The sequence below is a fragment of the Talpa europaea genome (assembly GCF_964194135.1).
Source record: "Talpa europaea genome assembly, chromosome: 9".
Classification (NCBI taxonomy): Eukaryota; Metazoa; Chordata; class Mammalia; order Eulipotyphla; family Talpidae; genus Talpa; species Talpa europaea.
In genome coordinates this window covers 96,092,526-96,119,029 of record NC_140076.1, presented here as the reverse complement: position 1 = coordinate 96,119,029, position 26,504 = coordinate 96,092,526, and the positions used below count along the sequence as shown (strand labels likewise).

Here is a 26,504-nt window from a genome sequence, read left to right as displayed (position 1 = left end):
AGCTCCCCACCTTGTTCTCTCCTTGTGTCTTATCCTGTGTGTCTCTCCCTTGATAATGCTGTTAGTGAATGGAATATTTGATAGGTGATGGTAGAATTTTTTGGTCTTTATGCCATAGACTGGCTTTATTTCTAGCATTGTCATTTAGCCTTTTTTAAAAAAAGTAATTGTATAACTACAAAATGGCAGTATTTAAAAAAAATTTTTTTTGAGCTATTTCAGTAGGATGGCAGTATACTATTCAGTGCTTGGTTTCTGCATTTTTCCTCCCTGGGTACAATTCTGTCTCCAGAGATTATTAACATGGTGAACTTGGGTGTGCCTTAATTTTCTCATCCGTGCAATGGAGATTTTAAAATTATCTGCCTAATGTGATTGATGTGAAAATTAAATGAGATAATATCCTTTAAGTGCATGGAAGCACTTAATAAATGTTAATTATTAAACACTAGTGCTATGTAAGGTTACAGAACCAAAAATTACATCAAGGTATTGTTTTTAAGTAGTTGTCTTTTCAGACATTTGAGAATTAGCATTTTTAACGCTTACTGTGATTACATTTTCTGGTTTCCCTAGGCTGGTGATCCTGGAATATGCCTCTTGTGCTAGCATGACTATGAGTAGTGTCTCCCGTTTTCACTTGCTGGAGTGTTTTGGTTTGGATTATGTTATGGTTATCCTATTTCCAGGGGTAATAAAGGCTATCGGCATCCCTTAGATCAGGGATGGTGTAAAGGAGTGGAGTAGGCTGGCAACAGACTGGTGGAGACTGAGAAAGAATGCACGCCTAAGAGAGCTGCAGTGCTCTGGTCCTCCCTGTGGCCAAGAGGAGGCGGACCTGCTATAACAAGACTTGCGTTTTCAAGAATAGTCTGTAATTTTTAAAAAATCCACCAATTTTTCAGCATTGGCAACTAATTCACATTTTCGAAAAAGCACAAAAATTCATTGAGCCATATAAAGATAAATGCATTTTATTCACATGTAAAGCACATCACAGTTTGAAAAATGAGTGAGTCACGTTGCAGGCCGTATATATATTTGCCTACGAGTTGCTAACTTCCAGTATCTGGTGATTAATGTAAAGAATTAATTCTAATGTGGAAACTTGTAAGTGTTCTTTAATATTGGCTAATATTGTAGAACTTTAACTCTGTTACTATATATGATAAAAGTGTGTTATAATAGAAACTTTAAGACAGGAAAAGATTTATTAGCTTATGAAGTTGCCTCAAGGGAAAACCGGAAAGCACAGTTACTGAGAAAACTGAAAAAGGTAGTGCTGAATTGATCATAACTGAGAATCAAATACTTAATTAATTAAAATAATTTAGGATTTTCCAAAGACAATATAGATTGTATGTAGTTGCTATGCTGAAAATAGAAGTGCACATCTAATAGGCAAAAATTGTGAAGTTAATACTACTATTGAAATGTGCTTCAAAATGGTTTTTCATAGTTTAGATTCCCGAAACTTGAAAATAAATTTTAAATAACTCTTTTCTCCTTTCAAAGATTGTTTTAAAGAAGTCATTCATATACGTCTGGATGAACTTCTCCGTGTTTTAAAGTCTATAATGAATAGACATCAGAACCTCAATTCTGTTGATCTTCACAATGCTGCAGAAATGCTTACTGCAAAAGTGAAAGGTAAGGAAAATCTGTAAAAGTGGGTTGATATGGACAACAAGAATGCAAAAAGAACACATTTTGGTCCATAATGACTAGCACCCTCTGTTCTCCTGTCCTTGGTATGATGTGTATCACAGACTTTACATATTCTTCAATATTTTAAATATTCCCACAGTCTTACCAAAATTCTCTATTTGACAGAAACACTCTAAAAATGCTAATTGAAATAAGTGACATTTAAAGTCTTCGAATTTTTTTGAAAGCGTTCCTGCTCTTTTTCTTTTTAAAGATTTATTTTATTTATACAAGAACTGGAGTACAGGCCAGATGTGCGGGAGGGTGAGAGGAGTCACCAGAGACAGAGCAGGGAAGAGAACAGGCAGAATGACCAAAATATACTGCTGAGGGGACCAGCGGGTGAGACAGGAGAGGTCTGTGGTGCCATGTAGGTTGCTCCGCGGCCAGCGGGGATCGAATTGGCACTGCAGAGGCTGTGGACAGCTTCACAACACTGCACTCAACCGCCTGCACCACCAGGGAGGCCCCGTTCATGCTCTTTTGAAGTGTGTTATTAGTGTATAAAAAAAAAAAAAAACTGTTACATGAGGACAGTTGATGCTAGAAAATGGCTGGTCATTTGTAATGACTGCACTTAAATGGTAGAACCAAATGGAGAAAAAGAAGACTTCTTATTTTTAAAATGTGAAAAAATGAAAGTAAAAAGTAAGTATGTACATATGTGTATGTGCACACGTGTGTATACACGTACACCTTTTTTACACATTATCCTCAGATGAAATGACTTGCCATCCAAAAGTGTTCAAATCTTTTATTCTGGGCTGTAGAATATAAGGAGGATAGAAGGTAAGGGGAATATCTGAAAAGAGATGAGCCTGAAGAGAGGGAGTTCAGTTAGAGATTAGAAATACTGGACTATATGAGGGTTTGATCTAAGGCAAAAGCTAGGGTGTGTTAGAGGTGGGGCATGGTTGTTACAGAAGAAGGGCATTGATGTTCGTTTGCTGAAACATACAGCAGGTGGAATGATAGGGAGGGATTTAAGCTGAAGTTTGGAGATGAAGATGTAGATTTGTTGATGTGTAAGTGGTGATGAAAGAGAATAACACCAACTGGTAGGATGCAGAATATGTAGAGGACTAAATATGAGATCCCGGAAATAGAGGTAAGACAACGGAACATGAGAAATACCTACAAAACTAGGGAAATGATCTGGAAAAAAATGTCATGGAAGTTAAAAAGTGCTGGCTTCTAAAATCATCAATACTAAATGTCACTGACAGGTATTACAGATTCAAATAATGTAACTAAACAGTGGCTTACCGTGGGTTGAGTAAGGAGAGGAAAGGAGACTTTAGCATGTTCTGAATTTCAGAGGTTGAGTAGGCATTAACTGGGTTGTTGTGGTGAGGTGGGAGTGCAAGTGTGTTCTATATAAGACTTGTATAAAAAGTCTGGATATGAAGAAGATAGATTGGTGAAATACTCATAACTAGAAAGGTCAAAGGGCAAGTGTCAAGGGATGAGGCTGTAAGATAAAGTAAAACCTTGTCAAAAGACAGTCCATATAATTAAGAACAACTTGCCCCCTATGCTTTGACATAGATTTATCATGTTTGTGAGAATCTTGTTTTTTATTTCAAGCACTGAAAAAATGTAGATGACTTTAAATGGAAAAATGGATTGCTTCTGAGAAGTGTGACTTTAAAAAATGTGCCTAGTAACTAAATTAGTTTTTAAATAGACTGTTTATAAGTGCCATTTAACTTGACATAGATAGGGATATTTGTGTCTATAGATAGTAAAATTTCCATGCTTAGAAATAGGGACCCATTCAATTGTTGTCAGTGGCTATTGTGTGTAGTCAGGATGTCCTGGGGAAGGAGTGTGCCTGTGTATAGTTTGTGTCCACATTCCAGAAACAGACTTGAAGAGGGAGGCCACTTAGCTGCCTTGAAGATCATTTTTCTTTGAGATAAAGCAATCTTTTGAATATTATTTCCCACTATGACTGTCTTTACCCTTGGGATTATTATTTTACTTTTGTGTTGGAGGAAATCTAAAAGATTATTTTGTTGTTGGGAAACTTACGCTGTGTCAGTAGGATTCCATCAGACTAGAAAACTTAAAAAATAGTGTTTTCTTTGGTGTAAGTTTATGTCTTTAAATAAAAGTTTCCCCCCACTTATTGTTGAAGAGTCTAATCAATAATCTCCCAATTAATGAAAAATATTTAGTGACCTGAAAAATTGAGGTTAAATCAGAACTTATTCTGTTATTTAACAAATAATTTAGTTTTCAAAACCTAGAAAGGTAAGGGTTAGGTCGAAACCAACTTTGAATATCCATTCTGTAGAAATCTAAGTGTTTTTTATTTTCTGACTGTTTTAATAATTTCAAAAACCATAAAGGTAAAATTTTATTTTAAAGTGAAAAACTTAAAAATCATTGTATGTTAGGATCAGAGAAACTGAGGAATGTGGAGCTCATTTAGTTATAGCTGTGATTACATTTATGGGGGGGTTAATAAATGTTATCACAGTATTAAAAAAACAGAATAAGTAAATAGCTTAAGTATTTTATTGTTTGGGACAAAACTTCTTCACACTGTACTGTGGAAATGTACACAGAATAAAGTTGCAGTTTTTGGTTAGGTTCAAGTTAAAGACATTCATTAGTAAGAAATCTTCATATGTGAATATTCCAGAAATTTCTATAAGCCATCTGATCAGAACAACTGGCTCTGAATACTACCTTACTTTGGAAGATATTGGCATACATTTGAATTAACCTCAGAATTTTTCAAAATAACCCTTATTTAAAAAATTACTCTATAGTCAAAACTAAAACAATTTTAATTGAACTTTCCTTTTCAGAAAAAATAATAAATGAAATAAGACATTCTGTGAAATGTGGACATCAAACTGTCAATGCCATACACCAGGCAATTATAAATAAAAACAAAACCATACACAGAGTAACTTTAGAATCAGGAAACTATAATCTCAGTGTGTGCTATCCAGGTTTGAATGATTAAACCTATCAATTTCTGTACATGAAAGTGAGAAGTCAGAATGTTTGACGTCTCGTTTTTTATTTTAAGTGTGGACCTACCATCTATTATACCTTTAAAAAAAAGTTCTTAGCTTCCCCACCTTCATTTTAGTAGTGATTTGTATTTCCTGTGTCGCTTTATTATAAAGCAAGAAATTCAGTCTCACAAAATATTTGCAATATGATAAGAGAGATATAGCTTATTGTTGAAGTAGATAAATATAATCGTCATCACTCAGTAATTTATTATGTATTTCGTATTTGTGTTTTTTATTTACAGTTATTTTGGTCAGTTTTATTTGTAATATAAATTAAAAGAACCATTTATTTAGGTTTTTATATCTGTATTTTGCTCTACATTTAAAATTCAGCAAACACAAAAATAAGCTTTAATTATGCATACAAAATTGTAGCTGCCACATACTTTCTTTCTGTTTGAAAACCTTAATTTTTAATAGGCAATCAATTCACTTGGTTCATAATACAAATGGCTAAGAGTTTTCAATGGTGATAAGTCTTTCCTACTTCAGATCTTTTGCTACCATTCTTTCCCTAGATAAGCAGCAACTATTAACTATTTTTTTGTTTCTTTCCAGAGACATATAATACAAATACAGCATGTCTTTTCCCAATATTTTTGATATAACTGGTAGCATTTTGCTTCTTGCTCATTGTTCTGAGTTATCTATATGTAAAAGATTTACTTATTACTTTTTAAATATTTTTTTAAGGCTGTGTGGTAATCCAGTATACTGAGCACTATAATTTATATAGTAAGTGCTTGGATTGTTGCCAATTTTTTTCTGTTACAACAATGGTACAGTGAAGAGGCAGCCATGTAAACTCCTAGATCAGTAATTACTGGCTCTGAGGACATGCACATTTATTTATATTTTTTATATTGCCAAATGACTTCATTTGATACTGCCAAATGAAGACTTTCTGTCCTGATAGCAGTGCTGAAAAGATTGTTTCCTGTATCTCTGCCAACAGAACTGTGTTTTTCAGTCTGATAGTAAAAATTTGTTCATCCTTTCATGTGAATTCCCCCTTTATTTTTTCTTGATAGTTGGTCTCTGTGTGTGTTGAAAAATTGTAAGTGAAATTAGCCCTTAATCTTTAATATAAATTGCATGTTTTCTCTAGTTTGTTTTTATCTTTTGATTTGCTTGTGGTATTTATTTCTGCACTTAAGTTTATCAATCTTTTTTATGTTTTTGGATTTTAGATATTAAGAAGGACTCCTGGTTTTTTCTTCTAATTTTTTTATTATATCATTTATTATTTTAAGTCTGATACATTCTAGAGTATCTGTGATACTCTTTATTGAATAAAGTAATAACTGCTTTATTGAATAATTTATCTTTTCCCCACTGAATTGAAATGCCATCTTTATCATGAATACATGAATTGTTATATTTCTGGGCATAATTCTGTCCCATTTACTTGTTTAGTCATGTTCAATACTGTAGTTTATAGTATATTTTAGTATCTGGTGGGGATAGCTCCCTTTTCCATTACTCTTTTTGTTCAGGATTTTGTTTTTTCATTAGGATTTTTGAATTGACCTGTATAATTTCAAAAAATATCTGTTGGTATTTGAGGGTGATTTGAGTTAAATTTATAAAGTAATTAAGAATTTACATGTTTACATACTATATTTACATACTATATTTTTAAAAATATAGTATGCATTTCATTTATTATGTTATAGTATTATAGTAGCATTTCAGGTTGTCTTTGTGTTTCTAAGAAGCAACTTAGTTTTCATTATGTAAAGCTTGTACTTTGTTTCCCCCCCAAAACATACTTCTTTCCATGCAAATGGTGACATTTCTTCCATTATATCTTACAGTTCAGTGGTTTTCAAAATGTGAGCCCTGATTTTTGACATCAAATTTGTAGATTATGACCAGCATTTTTTTTAAAGATATATTTATTTATACAAGCACTGGGTACAGTCAGAAGCGCAGGAGGGTGAGAGAATTCACCAGAGCCAGAGTGGGGAGCAGAGCAGGCAGAAGGACCGAAGCACACTGCTGAGGGGAGCAGCGGGCGGCAGGAGAGGTCTGCACGCCATGTGGGCCCCTCGCCCAGCGACCAGGGATAGATCCCGCGCTGCAGAGGCTGCGGGCAGCTTCTGCGCCACCAGGGAGGCCCGTGACCAGCATTTTAAAACATGAAATAGAATAGAGAACAGCTGAGAATTTGAAGAACAGCTAATAGTGTGAAAAGATTGGTGACAAAGACACACATTAGCAGGTTGTTAAATAGCCCAGACTAAAGGTATAAAATGTGATTTTTTTTTTTTTAGCTAAGTCAGTGGCAGTAGGACTAGAAAGGAAGACAAAAAATATTTTATGCATGTTTTGAAAGCAAAGCTAATGAGCTAATGAATGTCAGGAAAACAGTAGATTTGGAAGGATAGAGCAGAAGAGTAGGTAGCGTTCAGCTGCGATCACAGTACTTACGGGTTAAGACTGGAAAGAAGGGTAGGAAATATATCAAGCATTGGAAATGTTTGTCTAGAACTCAGAGGTTAAAAACAAGACAGGTAGTTTTTGAGATTCCTTGAGTGATAATGTATAGATAAGGAAGCCACAATGAGAACAGCAGGTAGAATGAGAATGACTGTGAAGTATGAGTTGCTTACAGATAGATACATGCATGTGCCCATGTTTACTAACATGCTTGTAGGCGTCTCACATTTGTTTTCCCAGTCTTTCAACTTTTCAGCAGTTGCTATTTTACATAAGAAGGAGAAGAAGAAATGGAAGCTAGGTAATGTATCCAGAATAACACAAGAGGTGGTGGAGATCAGATTTGAACTTAGGTCTGAAGCTGAACTTAGGTCTTTACTTCTAGTCACTATAACAAACTGCTTCTAAGAGAGCCGAATACTTCAAATGGAAGGAGGTCGTTAATATTTGTAATAATAATAACAGCTGATCTTATTTAGAATGTACTTGTTGTGTGCCAGACCCTGTTAAATTCTTTGCATGGATTATTGCATTAATCCTCACAGCACATTTTTGAGGTCAATGCTATTGTTATATGAGCTCTTATTTTGCAAATAAGAAAGCTGAAACAGGCTTTTCCAAGGTTGTATACATATTAAGTAGAAGAGTTGTTTAGAGTTGCAGAATGGTCAAGTTGGATGAAAGCTTAGGGGAAAAAAGGCCCTCAATTTTTATTAATAGGAGATTATTGTGGACAGGGGAGCACCTGGCGAGACAGGAGAGGTCTGCTGCGCCATGTGGGTTGCTCCCCAGCCAGCGGGGATCAAACTGACACTGCAGAGGCTACGGACAGCTTCACAGCACTGCACTCAACCACCTGCGCCACCAGGGAGGCCCAGAATTATATTTTTTAATCTGCCAGTCATAATTAGTGCTAGGAAAAAGAAAGAAGTTTGGATAGTGTTATAAATGTTTTTTCTTTAAATTCTAGCAAAGTTAGAAATAGATTAGCCTTTACATTTTTGCTCATATTATAAATTATTTAAAGTCTCTTCCAATAAGATTATAAAAGCTGCTTTATTGAGGTATAATTGATAGATATAAACTGCATATATTTAAAGGGTACAGTTTGATAACTTTTGACGTGTACTCTTATGGATTTGTCGCAGTCCAGATAATGCATGCCCCTTTTTCATCCTGCTCAAAATACTTTCTAATTTCTTCTTCTTTGACTTACAGGTTATTTGGAAGCGTGTTTAGTTTCCAAATATCTGGGGATTTATCATAGGTCTTTTTGTTATTTTTCATTTCGTTCCATGTAGTCACAGAGCTTATTTTGCCTGATTTAAATCCTTTAAATCCCATAAACTTCTTTTGTGGTCCATAATATTGTGCATTTTGAAGTTGTTTATTTGGTGTGTATATCTATAGAATTATGTCCTTTGGAGGAATTGACTCCTCATTATAAAATAACCTTCTTTACCCCTTGTTTTCTTTATTCAGGAATCTGCTTTGTGTGGTATTAGGCCCTAAGCAGGGCAGTTGTAGACCTTACAATTAAGTTTGCTTCTTTTCTATCAGGATTTTTGGCCTTTTTGGCTTGATACTCAATGTCTTGAAAACCATTGTTTCACTTTTTTTGAGCAGGTTTCTTTTCATTTCTAGCAGAAGTGTAAGCCTGTTTTTCCATCTTGGCTAGAGCAGAAATCCAAAAATATCTTTGAAATATTTTTTAAAATACTTATTTTATAATCAATGGGGCTTACTTACAGTGATTCTTAGGTTGTTTGTATCAGGATATTTAGCAGAATCTAATGAAAAGTATGGGCTTTAGCTTCTTCTATCTATAAAGGCTTAAACAGTAAAGTCTTAGTTGTAATTTTATGGGGCTTACAGGCTTGAGGTTTAATTCATCCCTGCTGAGGAATCCTTGATTTCCTTCCAGTAAGGAATTTCAATCATAGTTGCATGTTAGAATCGCCTAGGAGAGCTTTTGAATGAATATCTATACTTCACCAGACCTGTAAAGTCTGAATCTGAATCTGGGATCCAGTCTTTAGTTTTAAAACTCTCTAGATAACTCTAATATGTAGCCGAACTTAGTAACAACTGTTTTAAAGCATGGGATGGCTTCCTCTCTACTTGGTTTCTTTGCCTTTATTGGCAAGGACCTCTGGAGGGTGGATACAGCCAGCCAGTTAAGGCCTTTAATTCAACCTGAGTAGAATTGTTTTCGGGGTGGCTCTATAACAGAATGGTTTACTTTAAAAAATTCCACCTTCACATTTTCTTGGTAAAATTCAGCTGGACTTTTAACCCAGGTACATACAGAAGAATTTATAAAAAGAATCCTTGTCCAATATGTGTCACAATTTGCTTTACCAAAATGTAAAATGTTAGGCCATCCCTATGGTTAAAAAAATAAAAAAGCTATATGTCAATTAGCATGAACCTCAAAACCCAAGAGCCTGTAAGAAATAAGACTGTAGTTAATTTATAAATCATTAGGTGCTTTTTATGTAATTTGCTTTGTATATAGGTGTCATACTATGTCAAATGTCTATACGATTTCAATTATTGGTGATTCATGGTGAAAATATACTTCATGTTCATGTCCGTGAGCTACAGTATGTTTAACTCATATTTTAAAATGCCAGAAAGCAGTAAATAAGAGAGAATAACACAGACCACTCACTCTTAATGAGAGAGTTCTGGTGTGGTGTGGACTTTGTGACTCTAAAACCAATTGATTTCACATTGAGTCACTTTTAAGATGTGTGAAATTATGTAATGCTTGGGGCAGTTTGGAATGCCAGCTACTTTTATGCATGCTGATTCTTTTCTTTGATTTCTTTTATAAAGAACTTGACTATCATAACCTATTTGTGTATTAGGTTTTTGTTTCTGGATCTTCTAATGTTTCTAGAAGTAATGGTGGATTTTTAAAGGATTAAATGACTGTAAATTGCGTTTGAAATGCTTGCTCCCTCATTTATTGTAACCACCTTTTCCCTCTAGCTGTAAATTTCACAGAAGTTAATGAAGAAAACAAAAATGATCTCTTCAGAGAAGTGTTTTCTTCCATTGAAACCTTGGCCTTTACCTTCGGGAATATGTAAGTAGACAGTTGTCCTTTAAAGACATTTGAGCATAGGTGATTGAGTGAGAGATTTCCATGTTAATTCAGTAGATACATGGAAAGTAAAGTATTTACAAATGAAGTAAAGTATTTACATCACAGCTTTGGAAAACCTGCATTCTGTGCTCCTTTATTACTACAAAATAACTATTTGGAAGCAACATCCATTTGCATATGATTATGTTTGTGGTTTATGTGAGTGAATTCTAGGCATTTATTTCTAAGGTTCTTATGTTAAAAAAGTTTTTTTCTAGATGACATGTTGAATGTAAAGCTGGTGACCAAGCAGTGTAATGACTTTTGTCTTTTCCTTTTTTAACTCCTCTGCATAGTCTTACAAACTTCCTTATGGGAGATGTAAGCAATGATTCATTATTGCGATTGCCTGTTTCTCGGGAAAGTAAGGTAAGCCAAGTTTGTGTGAAAGAAAAGACTTCAGTATTTTTAACTTGATATTTTGAAAATTTCTTAATTTTTATCTCAACATTTTTTGAGATAGTTTTTGAATTTAGAATTTATTATAACAAGAAAAATAGATCAGTCATTTTAAATAAGATAAATTATGGTCATTTTCAGAAACAAAAATTTAAATGAACCTTTTAAGTCAAACTCATTTCAAAACATGTTATTTTATAGTGTCTTATGAAATTAATATATATGCCATCTAAACCAAATTTTTAAAAAATAATATTAAGTCATTTTTTCCTCCTAACCTTGTCATCTTAAAGACTGAAAGTGTTGATCTTTTCACACATCCTGCATTTTTTTACCATGAAACACTTTACTAACAAGCCTGTAAGTCTTAATTTTCCCTAACAGCATTCTTATGTCAGAGGATTAGTGTTCTGATTCCCAAATAGATGAAAAATTGATGTGACCTGATAGAATGTGAGTCATGTATGTAGAGTATTGGTAGTAATGTTTTCACACTTGATCTTAGCTAAAACGCAAAGGACATTAGCATTATTTTTATTTGATTAAATTCTTTTCTCCAAATGCAAGATATTTAAACAAACTCAGTTAGGGACATTTCCTGTTCAAGATGACATTTCCGGATCATTGCCTGCAGATGATGAAACCAAAAAGTATTTCAATAAATGTTTAGAAATGTATCAGATATTTGTGTTATATCAAAATAGTATAAAAAATTCAGGTCACTCTTAAAAATCATACAAAATATGAATGACTATTTAAGGTATTTGCTCTATGTGTTACAGTAATGAGGAAAACATTGTGACTATTTCTGAAGTCATTTATTTCCATTGGTGAATCAGAGGCCAGAGTATAAGCCCTATCAGAATGATGAAGAATTTTATCCTGTGATTCATGATTGTTCCTTAACTTATCTTTTCAAACTTGCTAATTCTTAATATATAATAAAACATTCTGACAAGGCTCTAAATAATTTAAATTTTAGGTGTGAATCATATTTCCTGTTCTTTGCCTCTCTGGTGCATTCATATTTATACTAATACTTAATTACTTTGTTTAACGAACAGTTTTGAAAATATCCTTGAAAAATAATAGTTGCTGTTTATTTAATAGTGCCTACTATGTACCAGGCACTATGTGAAACCTACATCATCTTAATCCTTAAAATAGCTTTATGAAAGTATGTTCTTATCCCTATTTTACAAAAGAGCAAACCAGTTGAGTAATTCATAGCACATTGTCATATAACTACTAAGTGATAGAACTGGACTTCAAATCCAGGTCTCTCTGATCCCTTTTGCATTGAATCCCTGTATACTCTTCATTGCTCAGCTAAATATATCAAATTTAAGTTCTCTCAAATTTTGTAGGTAATATTTTCCTGCTCTGTCTAGTAAAATAGCCGCTTGCTACATGCAGCTCTTTAAATTTATTTTAATTAAATAAATAAAATTAAAAATTTACTTGTTGTTTATGTATTAGCCACTTTTCAAAATGTACAAACAACTATATGGAACTAATATCAGTAACTATCTTATTATCTTATTAGATAGTGCAGATATTGGAACATTTCCATCATCATAGAAACTTACACACTTAAGTTGTCCAATAAACTTCTAGAAAATGCTTGTCATATGATAAAGTTGCAAAAGGCCATTTTTACTATATAATAAATGACTAGAAAAGAGGTCTTTGGCTTCTATTTAGACAGCAGTCTATTTAGATTGTGTCTGTAACTACTTAAATTTTTGAGATCTGCAGAATTGAAATATTGAATGGATTCACTAACATTAACTAGTGCTGTTCGTAAACAATAAGGTTATTCATTTTGGACCTTGAGAACTACTGCTGTAAAAAGCTATATAATTCTTATAAATGTTCTGGTATTTTAACAGACTTTTAAGGCCCTTTGAGTTCTAAATACTTGAAATTCCTTAGTTGGAATTATGTCAGAGTAACAAATTAGAGTGAAAAATTTCTGAAGCAGAGGTCTGTTATCTTCTGCTCTAATCTTAAATTTGTTTTCTTCCATGTTGTAAGTCTTTTGAAAATGTTTCTGTGGAATCAGTGGACTCATCTAATGAAAAAGGTAATGCTTGAGTTATTTAAAACTTTGTCAAGTGTTTTGTAGTTACTTTCAGTAATCTCTTTTTGCTTAGTAACCTAATGTATTCATATTTACCACTGAGTGATATTTAAAGTTTTAGATATAAAACTTCAGAGAAAAGCCTGCTAGAATAGAAAGATGATCATAGAGACTTGTCCTACTAGAACAGAAAGATAATGATAGAGACTTGTCAAGAATTATATAGGACTTGTAAGTTGATGAATGATAGAAATACATATTAAGAGAAAAAATACATTATAATTAAACAATTTTAAACTCAAAATTAAACTCTGAATTTTTAATTCTAAATTTGTCTCCTGTGTAGTTTTAACTAGTTTTTTGAAGAACTTAGGATTTGAGTGATTTGAAGATCTTAGGATTTACGTGATTCTTCATTTAGAATTATGTGATCACGTTTAATGTATTCTTACTTGATTTTTTTTTCCCCAGGAAACTTCTCTCCTATGGAACTAGACAATGTGCTATTAAAGAACACTGGGTCTATAGAATTGGCTTTGTCATATGCTAAAACATGGTCAAAATATACCAAGAACATAGTTTCATGGGTTGAAAAAAAGCTTAGCTTGGGTGAGTTGTTCTTTTGGGGTATCTGATTAACTTTGGAGTGTAAAAAACAAAATTGTTTTGTAATTCACTTTCTATAGACTCTGAGTAAAATGATTCCAAATTAATAGCTGTTTCATTATACTGAGTAACATCATTGTCCATTTTCTCTTCTTGAAATTGAAAAGATGCTTAGAATAAATGTAGTTAATGAACATGACTGTGGACCAAACCACAGATTTGGGGACATAAAAGATAAATAGAATGACTTTACCCTTAAGGAAGTAATACCATAATATGTAAAAAGAAGTGTAATCATATACAAGGAAATAAAAGTAACAAAACGTATAAGCAGAAGACAATGGAAACATATAAGGAGTATCTTAATAGCTATTATTTTCCCAGTGTTTTATGGTTGACATAATGCTCTCCCATCCATGATCTTATTTAATCCTTACTAAAACCATGGAAAGGATGCAAGACAAGAATTACTATCTGAGTTTTGCAATTGAAGCAATTGAGATAAATGATTGACCCCAAGGTCAGAGAGCAGATTTGCCTAAGATCATAAAGCAATGGCTGGAAGAACATAGAATTTACCCAAAGCCCAGACTCTTTCTACTACATTATTTGTTTTCTAATAGGAAATGGCCATCACGATCCACCTGTGATTAGTCTTATAAAAGGATAATATGTAAGCATAGGTTCCAACTCCCTCATAGAGGTGAGGTCTAAACAAGTATACTTTGAAAGTTTCCTATTTGCTTTTGATGAGCACTTCCAAATAAGAATCACAGCATCATATCATAACATAGACTAGTATTTCTGATCACTTTTTAATTGGGGAATTGCAAATAATTTTACAGTGTGGAGGGAAAAACAAGTTAATTTTCTCTTCTCTTGCCTTTTTTGACCTTTTCAGAGTTGGAGTCAACTAGAAATATTGTCAAGTTGGCAGAGGCAACTAGAACTAACATTGGAATACAAGTAAGTGTTCAATTCAAACTGAATGAACTTCTGATAGTGCTATAGGGCAGGGAGAGGGGCACCTCAGAAACCCCAAACCATCAACACAAAACATATAGACTTTTAATGGAAAGGAACTTTAATACAATTAATAAACAATACAGAAAAAACAATATAGTTTCTAAATCAAGCACCCAAAGCTACCTGTCCCCTGTGGGTTAAATTCCACTCATACAGGGTTGGCCCAGAGCAAAGCCCGAAAGCCTGCCACAAGTCTAAAGCACCTTTCTGCAGGGACTCATTGAAAAGGATCAGAAACAACCAGACAAGATTGGGAAGAAAAGAGCAAAATCAAAAACAAGATAAAAACTGCTGTTGTTAACCTCCCCACGGGTCTCTCACCCACATCTGTTTCAACCAGTCCACAACCAAGAAGCAAATTCAGCTTCTTCACTTCACATGTCTCTCTGCTCCATGTGCCTCCTCCAGGTCTCCTTCTGGCTTTCCATCCTGCTTCCTTCCTCCCCCAGTCTCTCCAGTTTCTTCTCCTCCCTGCTCAGCTCCACCCTGCTTGGGTGGCACAGGGAACCTGGAACCTCCCCCGTTCCTGGGCACCACCCTGTTACAATAGTACATTGCAAAATCAGAAAACATCATGGTTAATATTGGAAAGAACTTAAATGTTAATGTTTTTACTGACAAAATAAAATCCTTTTAAATTACATAGGTACCCATTGAGAAAAATTAAGAAATTTATCATTTTATATAGATACTGTCTTGTTAGCTACTAATTTTGCTAACTAGCTTGATGATTATAATTAGTTTTCATAAATATTTTTCTCATATAGTCCTATTTAGGACTAATCACTCTTCTGAAAAAAACTTCAAACTTGGGGAAAAAAAGGTAGTAGGGGCTCTAGAACTCTTGTGCCATTTCATTGAAAAATTTACTTTTAAATTTTAGGAATTTATGCCATTGCAGTCTCTGTTTACCAATGCTCTTCTTAATGATATAAAGAGCAGCCACCTTTTACAACAGACAATTGGAGCTCTCCAAGCCAACAAATTTGTGCAGGTAAAAATTTGCATTATAAGACACTTTTTTCTTTTAAACACCATACCTTTAGAAAACAGCTTTTTTTTTCTCTTTTTAAAAATAATATCCTTGACAGCCTCTACTTGGGAGAAAGAATGAAATGGAAAAGCAAAGGAAAGAATTAAAAGAACTTTGGAAACAGGAACAAAATAAAATGGTTAGTATTATACTGGAGTTTCATCTACCAATTTGAATATTTCTCATCATCTGCAGTACATAATATGCATCTTCCCTGAGAAATGCATACTCTGTAATTTTTCTAAATTCTTTCTTAACTATTTTGCCAAATATCCTAAAGAAATTTATATATCACAGGTTTTTTCTTCTGTATTTAACACTTTTTTTTTCTGTGTAGCTTGAAACAGAGATTGCTCTTAAAAAGGCAAAATTGTTATGCATGCAACGTCAAGATGAGTATGAAAAAGCTAAATCTTCCATGTTTCGTGCAGAAGAGGAGCATCTTTGCTCAAGTGGTGGTGGATTAGTAAAAAATCCCAACAAGCAGCTAGAAAAAAAAAGAAGACTGGAGGAGGAGGCTCTGCAAAAAGTAATGACCTCATTTTGTTATTTGCAAATTGAACTAGCTATAATCTGCTAAGGCTTTTGTTATCCAACTTCAGCATACATGAGGATCATGTAGATGACTTGTCTAAGCAGATTGTCTAACTATAGAGTTTTTGATTTAGCCAGTCCTGGAAGGGGGCCCAGACAGCTTATATTTCTTACGAGTTCCTAGGCTATGCTGCTGTGGATCTGACTTTGAGAACCACTATTCAAAGAGACTTTTGCAGATTCTTAGGAAATTATGGGTTTGTTTATACAATAGCTTTCTTAGAAAAGGCAGTAGTTTAATATTTTTTACTTGATTGAAAAAGTCTACCTTTTAGGAAACCATGTATGTGTACTAATCCTAGGACCTGTTTAAAAGATTAGGCTGGAACTTTATATTATTTATGAAATACGATTTGATAAAGAAATTCTTTAAGATTATAATCTCAAATGGTAAATATGATTAGAAGTGAACCTTTTATGGACAGATATTATACTAATTATAAATCATATATAATTGTCCATTAAAGTCAGGTGCCCTTGAATTACTGACCAAAACAGATTGTTACCTTTAGAAATATTCTATTTAAAACAGATTTTAGAAATTTCACGCATAAAGACTTTTAAAGTTGAGCTTTCTACAGTAAGTGTTTGTATTAAAATATAGATTCTAGCAATCAGTCTTATTTTTTCCCCTGGGTATTCCCAAAGGTAGAAGAAGCAAATGACCTCTACAAAGTTTGTGTGACAAACGTTGAAGAAAGACGAAATGATCTAGAAAACGCCAAAAGAGAAATCTTAATTCAGCTTCGGAAACTTGTTTTCCAGTGTGATCTTACTCTGAAAGCTGTAAGTAATTCCTTCAGTTTTTGAAGGCAAGAGGGAAAAAAAAGTCTGTATCTACAAAAGAGAAGGAGCTGCCAGATGAGTCATGATACTTATGGGATTTAATTTCTGAGCATAAGGAACATTTAGAGTGAAAACTGACTTTCAGTTTTTAATAGTAGTATATGGTTTGAGTTACATATTTTATCTCGATCCCCTCTTTCCCCCATGGATTAATGATTGTTCAATTACTATTGAAGTATGAGAGTTTGGAATTGCCTCTAGTCCACTGTCTTTCTTGGCTTGGTTAACAAAATAGATTTCATCCCTGAGATATCTTTTAGCAATGCAACTTATTCTTATCAGAATTTGAGTAAACTAAATATTAAAATTGAGCCCAACGAGTCGTCTGAAGATAAAGCATACTTCTCTCAAGTGTTTTCATTTGCCTCTATAAAAAGAATTTGGTAAAAAAATTTAGATACATAAACCTTTTTGTGTACATTTCACAAGTTTTAACACTTGTGTAACACTGATTCTTTCCTTTATTTATTTCCATTTACCTGAATAATAAATCCAATAACTTTGTTTTTAAGATCTTTTTCAGCAGTAACATTTCCTTTTTTATATCTTTCATATCTCTGCTGAAACTTCAGTCTTTCTATATTTCTAGGTTGTTTGCCCCTAATTTCTTTCAATGCTGCTTTAGAGTCTTTTTTGGATAACTCAAATAGTTGAGTCATCTCAGTGTTGATCTCTATTCTTTTGTGAGTTGTTGAGATTTTCCTGCATCTTCATATAACAACTAATTTTGGATTATATCTTGGACATTTTCAGTATTATATTATGTGACCCGGGGTCTTCTTTATTACCTGTATTAAATGTTGATTTTTTTTAAATTTTATCAGGCATTTCATCTAGTTAGATTCACCCTTTAGCTCCTAAGTGGCTACCTTGTAGGTCTTCTGGCTAGAAAAGTATACCTACTCTGCTGCTATTAAGGGTCAAGTTGGGGAATGATAAAAAGGGAAAAAGAATAATAAGGATTTTATTCCTCTCACTCTTCCAATCGCAATTCCTTTGCCATAGAGAATTCCCCTCAGAATCTTAGATATCTGTCCATCTGCTACTGCCATCATTGACATCTGCCACAGGACCACATCTTACGGCATGGGTCATGTTTCAGGGCTGGGGCAGAAGAGAAGATATGTAAAAAAGAAATGAGAAACTTTTCCCCCATCTCTTGTAGTCACATGTCTTTGAACAGAAGCTAAGTATTGGCTGGGAAACATAGTAGCAGACAAAATAACAGGAAGCATACCCCACTGAATTGGTCATATTTAGCTTTTTTTTTTTTTTTAAAGATTTTATTTATTTATTTATTTATACAAGCACTGGGTACAGTCAGAAGCATGTGAGGGTGAGAGAATTCACCAGAGCCAGAGCGGGGAACAGAACAGGCAGACCGACAAAATGCACTGCTGAGGGGAGCAGCAGGCGAGACAGGAGAGGTCTGTTGCACCATATTTAGGATTTTTTTTTTCCCCACGTTTACCTGCCACCATTTTTCCCCCTGTGACAGCTGATTCACACATTCTATCTAATATCTTTAGGTGGATTCATTGGAGACTAGAGAACATAAGCTTAACTTCCATATGAATCAGATACCCTCCTTAAATTTTGTTTGCCTTGAATGTTTGGATGGGTAGCTTAGGGCTAGACTGGGTACTCAGGCCTTCACTCACCTCCTTTCCAGTGCCAAGATGCTTGAGAAAGTGGGCGTGACTAGCAAGAGAAATGCCAGAACAAGGAACCAGAGAAACCACGTCCATCCTTAGGTCCAGGGACAAGGTTGTATCACAATAGCCATCCATGCCAAGCGAGCTTTTAAACAAAATGTTGTGACATATTTGAGGCCATTACTGTAGCTGTTGCAGCACCTCTTTTATAAGGAGAGGCTCACACTGACCCCTGACAGCATCTTTCCAAGTTCTTAGAACACAGGACAAGTTATGTGATTTTGGGTAAGGGTGGTAAAACTTGTGAAAAAGTGATGAAACTTTTGGTGTCCACAGTTCAGAAGAGATCTTGGAGAAACTGAGGCAGAATAAAAGCAAGAAATGAAATCATATCCTTGAGAAGCTTTTTATTGCTAATGGGGAAGGGACTATTGAATAGGAAGATATATTTATTTTTTTCCACTTTAGACTATGCTGATTTATTTCTTTGTATATATATATTTTTTTACATCATTCATTTTTTTACAATGTATGCTTTCTCATCTCAGTTACAGTTCCCATGAAATTCCCACCACCAGTTCACCCATGCATCATTGCTATAGTCCCTTGTACTCTTCCCACCCATTTTGATCCTACTCCCTTCTTTCTCCCCACCCCCGCACCTTCAAACTGTCTGGTTTATTTTAATTGTTGATTTTAATTGTCACCTTATTATAATAACTTTTTTTTTCTGATCCCTTATTTGTATCCTCTGCATTCCTCCTATAAGTGAAACCATTTGGTATTTTTCTTTTTCTTTCTGGCTAATTTCACTGAGCATGATCCCTTCCAGTTCCATCCATTTTGCTACAAATGGCATGAGTTTAACTTTTTTCATTGCTGAGTAGTATTCCATTGTGTATATGTACCACATCTTCTTGATCCAGTCATCTGTTTTGAGGCATCTGGATTATAGGAAGATATATTTAAATGCACAGCAGAACAGGAGGAAAAAATATATACACACACACATTTATAAGAAAAGAGCTCAAGGCAATAGAAGCTTTAAAAGTATCACACATTAAATAGAGGTTCCAAAGTCTCTGATCCCAAACAGCTTAGAAGTCAAAAAGAATATTCAAGATAACCTGATCATGCCCCTTTCATTTTGTGATGGGGTTTCTGATTTCTAGAAATTGAAAGAATCACTCAGGATCACACCATGCAAGATGGCTACCCCAACCCTCATCCCTGCCTTCAAGTTGGATGCTGTCTATCCTGAATGTAAATTAAAATGATAATAGTTTCATAACTTCTGGTATGCCTGGGATTTCCTTCTCATCCAGTTTACAAGTGACAGAGAGGAGAGACCACACTTTCGTAGTACTACTTTATTTTTTAAAATGTTTATCTAAATGGCAAGGGAGAGAGAATTAGCACATGTGAAAAACTGGAGAGCAGTGTCTATCAGTGTGTAAAGAAGACTTTGAGTTGAACAGTTCTCCAAACTTCATCAAATACCCAAATTTATGAAAATCACGATGGTATATAATATGTAGAGACAATTTACAGAGATATTTTGTACATGCATATATGTCTGTATATGTGTATGTGAGTAAAATTTCTTACTTGCTAGAGTTATTTTGAACCAATTTAATCAGTCAATTTTACTTATTTTGTGTGGATTATGTGGCATTTTTCACATGCAGATGCAAGCAGATAGTAAACCTAACATACTAGGTAAGGACCATGACTTCTTCAGATTTATTTTCTCTATTTCTACTCCTCTAACAAAAGCAAAATTTGAGGGTTTTGGTGACTTACATTTGAACACCATCTCTCAGATTGTTTTAAAATTTTTTAATTTTGACTCTTGCATGTATCGTTACAGATGTGATTGCAAGAAAAAAAGTCATTTGAGATATAAATATTTTAGACACTCAGCTAGATTTACTTCATGAGGAAAATACAAAAATCAGATTCCCATCCCAGCAAAATTTTAACTTACATCATGAGCATCAAAGATTATTTCTGAATATTTAATTATTATGCAGTACTAAAAGGTGTCAGATGTAGATTATAATTATATTACTAAGTAAAGGGAAGAAGAAATGACCATGAGTCAGTCATGGAAGAACTAATTTAATCAGTAGGCTTTAAAGAATGGTAGAAATTAGAGCAGGGATTTTTCCTTTTGTTTTGTTTTTAAAACATTCGATAATAAATTTATCTTTAAAAAATATATAGGATAAAAATTATATTGAACAAAAGTACATTTTTTAATTACTGCTAAATTATATGGGAGAAACTTTTCCCATTGATTTGATCATCTGGAAAATTTATTTCAGCAGGGCCTCCCTGGTAGCCCAGAGGTTAAGTCTCAGCACTATCCCTCCCATGACCTGAATTTGATCCCTGGCCAGGGAGCTAACCAGTGTGGTACAACAGACCTCTCCTTTCTTACCCTCTGTTCCCTTAGCAGTGTATTTCAACAGATCTGCCTGTTTGGCTCCCTACTCTGTCTTTAGTGAATACTGTCATCCCCCATATCTCTACCCTACACCCCAGTTCTTCTCTGCAAAAATAAAAAAATAAAATCCTTTTTAAAAAAAGAAAAGAGGGGCCTCCTCTGGTGGCGCAGCGGTTGAGCGCTGGGCTGCGAGGCTGCCTGCAGCCTCTACAGTGCCGGTTCGTTCCCCGGCTGCCTGCGAGGGTCCCACAAAAAAAAGGAAAAGAGAAAAGAGGGCCTCCCCTGGTGGTGCAGGCAGTTGAGCACAACGCTGTGAAGCTGCCCACAGCCTCTGCAGTGCAGGTTCGATCGGGGCCAGCTGGCGAGGGCCCCACATAGCTCAGCAGACTTCTGTCGCACCCGCTGCTCCCCTCAGCAGTGTATTTCGTCAGTCTGCCTGTTCTGTTCCCAGCTCTGTCTCTGGTGAATCCTCTCACCCTCCTGCATATCTGGTCTGTCCCCCGGTTCTTGTATAAATAAATAAATAAATCTTTTTTTAAAAAAAAGGAAAAGAAAATGTCTTTTAACAGCTCTCAGAAAAATGTATACTTATCAGTGTACCAATGGAGTCACTAAAAATTAGTTGTAGACAATGAAAGCTGAGCATAAAGTAGGAAGTCCTTTGTACTTGAGTGGGCAATACCAGAAAATAAGCAAAATTACAGTATGACCTCAACTGATAATGCTTTCTACTGCTGTATTCACCTTGTCATTTCCCCTTTATGATTTTTGATTCTCATCTGTATCATTGCACATGCTACACTTTGGGGACCTAGAAGAAATAAGACTCAGTAAGTCTGTAACTCAAGTAGATTAAGGGATTAACAGGTGATTTTTGAGGTATTTATCAGCAAATCCTGTAGGGTCCAATCCATGGAGACCTCACTCTAGCATTTCTGTTAAGTGAGGGAGGAAGCTGAATACTTTAGGGAAAAGAGAAAATAAGATTGGGTTACCAGTATTTATTAGTGTTTAAGTCTTTATTATTAACAAATACCCAAAGATAAACTTTCAGCAGATGAACCAGTTACTCCATTATATTCATTTAACTTTTTAATTGATGTTTTTAAAACTGGATTCATACAGTTCATTTTAAAGAATTTTAAAAATCGAGAGCTATTCTTCATATCAAGGAGTAAGTTCAGTTTACCATTAACTGGAGAATTTCATGACAGCCCGTTGCTGGACTTAAACTTTACCATAAGCAGCTTGAATTTCCTATGTTTCTTGGAAGAGTTAGGGCACAAATAAGCTATTCTGTTATGTGCACTTTTTTAAAATTTTTTATTTATACAAGAAAGGGGTACAGGCCAGATGCGCGGGACGGTGAGAGGATTCACCAGAGACAGAATGGGGAACAAATCTATTATGTGCACTTTTAAAATACTATTTTTTTTTAAAGATTTATTTATTTAAGCACTGGGTACAGTCAGAAGCGCGGGAGGGTAAGAGAATTCACCAGAGCCAGAGCGGGGAGCAGAGCAGGCAGAAGGACCGAAGTACACTGCTAAGGGGAGCAGCGGGCGGCAGGAGAGGTCTGCGCACCATGCGGGACCCTTGCCTGGTGGCCAGGGATCGAACCGGTGCTGCAGAGGCTGTGGGCAGCTTCGCAGCCCAGCACTCAACCGCTGCGCCAGCAGGGGAGGCCCTTAAATACTATTTTGCTAAGTCTCAGTTATTCTTAGGGAAGATGCCTATCTCTCTTGGAATGGACTTAAAAGCTATTAGAAGTTTAACACATCATCTAATTCTCAAGAGATAAAGAGGAAACATGGCAGTCTTTGAAATAACATTAAGTCAGTCAAAATGTAGCATTCATTCAGTATCACTTCCCAAAAGTACATTCCCTACTCAGGAGCCAGAGTGGCATTTTAAAAAGAAATCAATTTCTTGTATAGCTCCTCACCAACTTCCTATTATGCTTAAATCTAGACTCTACCATGGTTTAGGTGATTTCATCCCTTGATGGCTTCTTCTCAGACTGAAGCTCCACTTCTTTCCATATACTTTCCATGAGCTTCAACATATTGACGTTTCTCACTCACTTTTGCCCTTTTGCACTAGGGTATTTGTACTACTTCTTCCATTGTCTGCATTGGTCTTTTTTTCCCTAAGATTTCTTATTTATTCATAGAAGAAGTGGGGTGTAGATCAGAGATATGGGTGAGAGAATTCACCAGAGAGAGAGTTGGGGAGCAGAGCAGGAATATCTGCTGAAATACACTGCTGAGGGGAGCAGCGGTCAAGACAGGCTCAGTCTGCTGCGCCATGTGGGTTAGCTCCCTGGCTGGGGATCAAACACAGGCTGTAGTGGTGAAAGCTATGAAGAGACTTAACCCCTGGGCCATTGGGGAGACCCTGCATTGGTCTACTTCCTGAAACTTTGCATTGAATCTTTTACATGAGGTCCCAGAGAAGCCTTCACTAACCTACTGTGTCAAAAGTGCCCTTTTGCAAACACAGACCTATTTGTATTCCATTATTTGATGGTCTTGTACAGTATTCATAGCAGTTTTCAGTACCATAAATTGTATTAACTTCATTTGTTCAGATACCATCCTCAGGAGAATATAAAATCTATGAGGACTATTTACTATAATGTACCCAATGCCTAGGCTTTTGTAAACATTAAATTAATTCATGGTTTGATGTGGCATATTGTAAGCACTTATCAGTTGCTACTGCTGTTACTGTAGTAGTAGTGATAATGTATTTAGGCATTTGTGGAAAATCTGGAATATTGCGTTTTGAATAGATTCAAGATATTTCCTAATTATAAAAATTGAGTACTGTAGAATGCTTATAAATAACAAGGTATTTCTGTTTTTATAGGATTAATAAAGTGAAAGTGAAAATATTTGTACTCTGGAATCCCCCCCACACACATTTTTTCACTTAACAGTTTAGATAATTGTGGTCAGATTATCATAGTACAGAACTTGGAATCCTCAAAAGCACAATGCATTTCTTAAAATCATGAACTGCTGAATTTTTCTGTTTAAAGTCTGTTTTTCTGGAGTCAGTCAGGAGTAGATATAGGATTACTTTTTCTTTCCTGATCTAGACCTTACACAAAATCAAGCAACCTAATATGCTCACAATGATATTCAGCATTGTCTGCTTTTTTCTGGGTGCTGCCTACTTGAAATAGATGTATATTTACATAGCATCTGTATAACATGAGTTATGTTTGCCTTTGTCTCTGTTTGCAACCATAGGTAACAGTTAACCTCTTCCAGATGCAGCACCTACAGGCTGCCTCCCTTGCAAATAGTTTACAGTCTCTCTGTGATAATGCCAAGCTCTACGACCCAGGCCAAGAGTACAGTGAATTTGTCAAGGCCACAAATTCAGGCGAAGAAGAAAAAGTTGATGGGTGAGAATTAATATATAGATGACTATTTAAAGAGATAAAACATTCATGGCTAGAGTTCATATCTGACATATGTTAGTATCTTTTATAACATTAGCCTAATTCACTTTAAAATTTTTGAATTTCTTTATATAAGATATAACTCATTTAAGTGTAAAGCTTTTCATCTTAACAGTGATTAGAAATCTTTTGAGAATGGCAAATCTTAGGCATATCTATGTCAAATGTACATATAGTTAAACCACATGTTGTACAGAGATTACTATATATTAGAAAAGTTTAACTATGACATGAATTACAGGCTTTGCTTTTGCTGTTCTTTTCTGTTTAAGCCTTATAAATACAAATAATGGGTTTTATTAACATCTCTTTTTAAGAAATTGACCCAGTCAATATAGTTTAATATTTACAGTGCATTCATTAACTTAATAGATTTTTCTGAAAATAGAATAAAATAAACAGATTGTCATTCTTCTCAGTGATTGGTTTGTTTGGTTTTTCTTAGGAATGTAAATAAGCAATTAATGAATAGTCCTCATACATCTGGATATGGACCTACCGACTCTATGGAAGATGTTGTACGCCTTCCCGACAATTCTAATAAGATTGAAGATGACAGATGCTCTAACAGTGCAGATATGACAGGTTGTTCAAATTAAAGAACATTGATTTATGAAAGCTCAAATTATATAAATTTGGTTGTTAAATGAGTTTCAAATCTGGAAATAAAAATCAGGCTTTGAATTGGAATTTTATGAGACCTTATTCACAGTTGTAAGTGCTATCCCTGTCTTAAAAGTGGATTGTTGACCATTGTTTAAAGAAATTGGACTTGTCTCATTTTATAATCATGTCAGTATTTTGCCTTATGAAATCCATCTCTAGCCAAGTTTGACTTTAAATATTCTTTTCTTAAAGGTCCTTCCTTTATAAGGTCATGGACTTTTGGGATGTTTAGTGACTCTGAGAGCACCGGAGGAAGCAGTGAATCTAGATCTCTGGATTCAGAATCTATAAGTCCAGGTACATTTGTATTTAAGTCTAGGACTGAGAATTAAGTGGAAAATTAAAATACTCCTTTTGGGGATATTTTTAAACTATTTTTCTAATGAATTGTTGTTTCATAAAGAGGAATGTGAACGTACATAGTATAGCATAATGAAAAATAATAAAATAAACCCTTAATATATTTACCATCTATCATCCTGTATCCAGAAGTCTGAGATTGGAAGCAAGTTAATAAAAGAGTTGGCTCTATTAGTCAAAAAATATGTTATCATCCATTTCTAAATTTTTCCAGTAAATGTTCAGACAGTTGTATCTACAATTATCTTTTAGGAGACTTCCATCGAAAACTACCACGAACTCCATCCAGTGGGACTATGTCTTCTGCAGATGATTTAGATGAAAGAGAACCACCGTCTCCTTCAGAAACAGGTATTGCATTTGCTTTTATGAGTTTTCACTACACCAAGTTCAATCAGTAGCACTGCATGATATTAGGAAAATAGATTAATTTTAAAAATTACAACATATTAAACAAATACATTTTAATGACTTAAATATATCCTAAGAAATAATGTACCAGTATGGGTTGATTGTGTAATAATCAAATGTTACAAATACAAGTATAAGAAAAAGCAGAACTGCTAGATCTGAAATTATTAGCATGGTGCTAAAATAAATAAGGTTAGATATTTTGATCTTTTTTTCAGTAACCTAATATGTAACTAGTATGTGAGACTTTATGAAAAACCCTCTTGTAAAGAAATAGTGGAAAAAGCAAGGCAGGAAAAGTGAATAAGTATAATTCCTGAGAACAAAGACAGTTGTGGGTGTTGAAGGATAGACAAGCCAGTTACCTTAATGACTTGAAATATGTTTGCTACCTCCAGATACCTGTTTCAGCATGATTTCCTAAATATGAATATCTGACCTCTGGTGTAATATTGATACATAACTATCTGTAATTTTATAGTGAATTAATAATAGCTTTATTCTTAATGCAAGAAAAGGTGGACACATGCAGCTGGTTTTCTGTGCAACTTTTATAGGGACCTTTT

General features: G+C 34.6%; 1 protein-coding gene across 3 annotated transcripts in view; it reads left to right on the top strand.

Moving 5' to 3' along the window:
• Positions 1-26,504, top strand: part of ARHGAP29 (Rho GTPase activating protein 29) — a gene marked incomplete at both ends in the record, with an annotated part of 50,217 nt that overhangs the window by 13,636 nt on the left and 10,077 nt on the right. The window contains 14 exons of one of the 3 annotated variants that reach the window (XM_084243089.1): positions 1,516-1,650; positions 10,182-10,278; positions 10,635-10,707; positions 12,775-12,823; positions 13,292-13,429; positions 14,328-14,392; positions 15,336-15,446; positions 15,544-15,624; positions 15,823-16,014; positions 16,728-16,865; positions 24,314-24,444; positions 24,947-25,086; positions 25,360-25,464; positions 25,780-25,878. In XM_084243089.1, the coding sequence (XP_084099215.1) occupies positions 1,516-1,650; positions 10,182-10,278; positions 10,635-10,707; positions 12,775-12,823; positions 13,292-13,429; positions 14,328-14,392; positions 15,336-15,446; positions 15,544-15,624; positions 15,823-16,014; positions 16,728-16,865; positions 24,314-24,444; positions 24,947-25,086; positions 25,360-25,464; positions 25,780-25,878 (1,554 nt within the window). Of the gene's footprint in view, positions 1-1,510; positions 1,651-10,181; positions 10,279-10,634; positions 10,708-12,774; positions 12,824-13,291; positions 13,430-14,327; positions 14,393-15,335; positions 15,447-15,543; positions 15,625-15,822; positions 16,015-16,727; positions 16,866-24,286; positions 24,445-24,946; positions 25,087-25,359; positions 25,465-25,779; positions 25,879-26,504 lie in introns of all 3 variants that reach the window. The other 2 variants (XM_084243088.1, XM_084243087.1) reach the window with 2 other exon arrangements.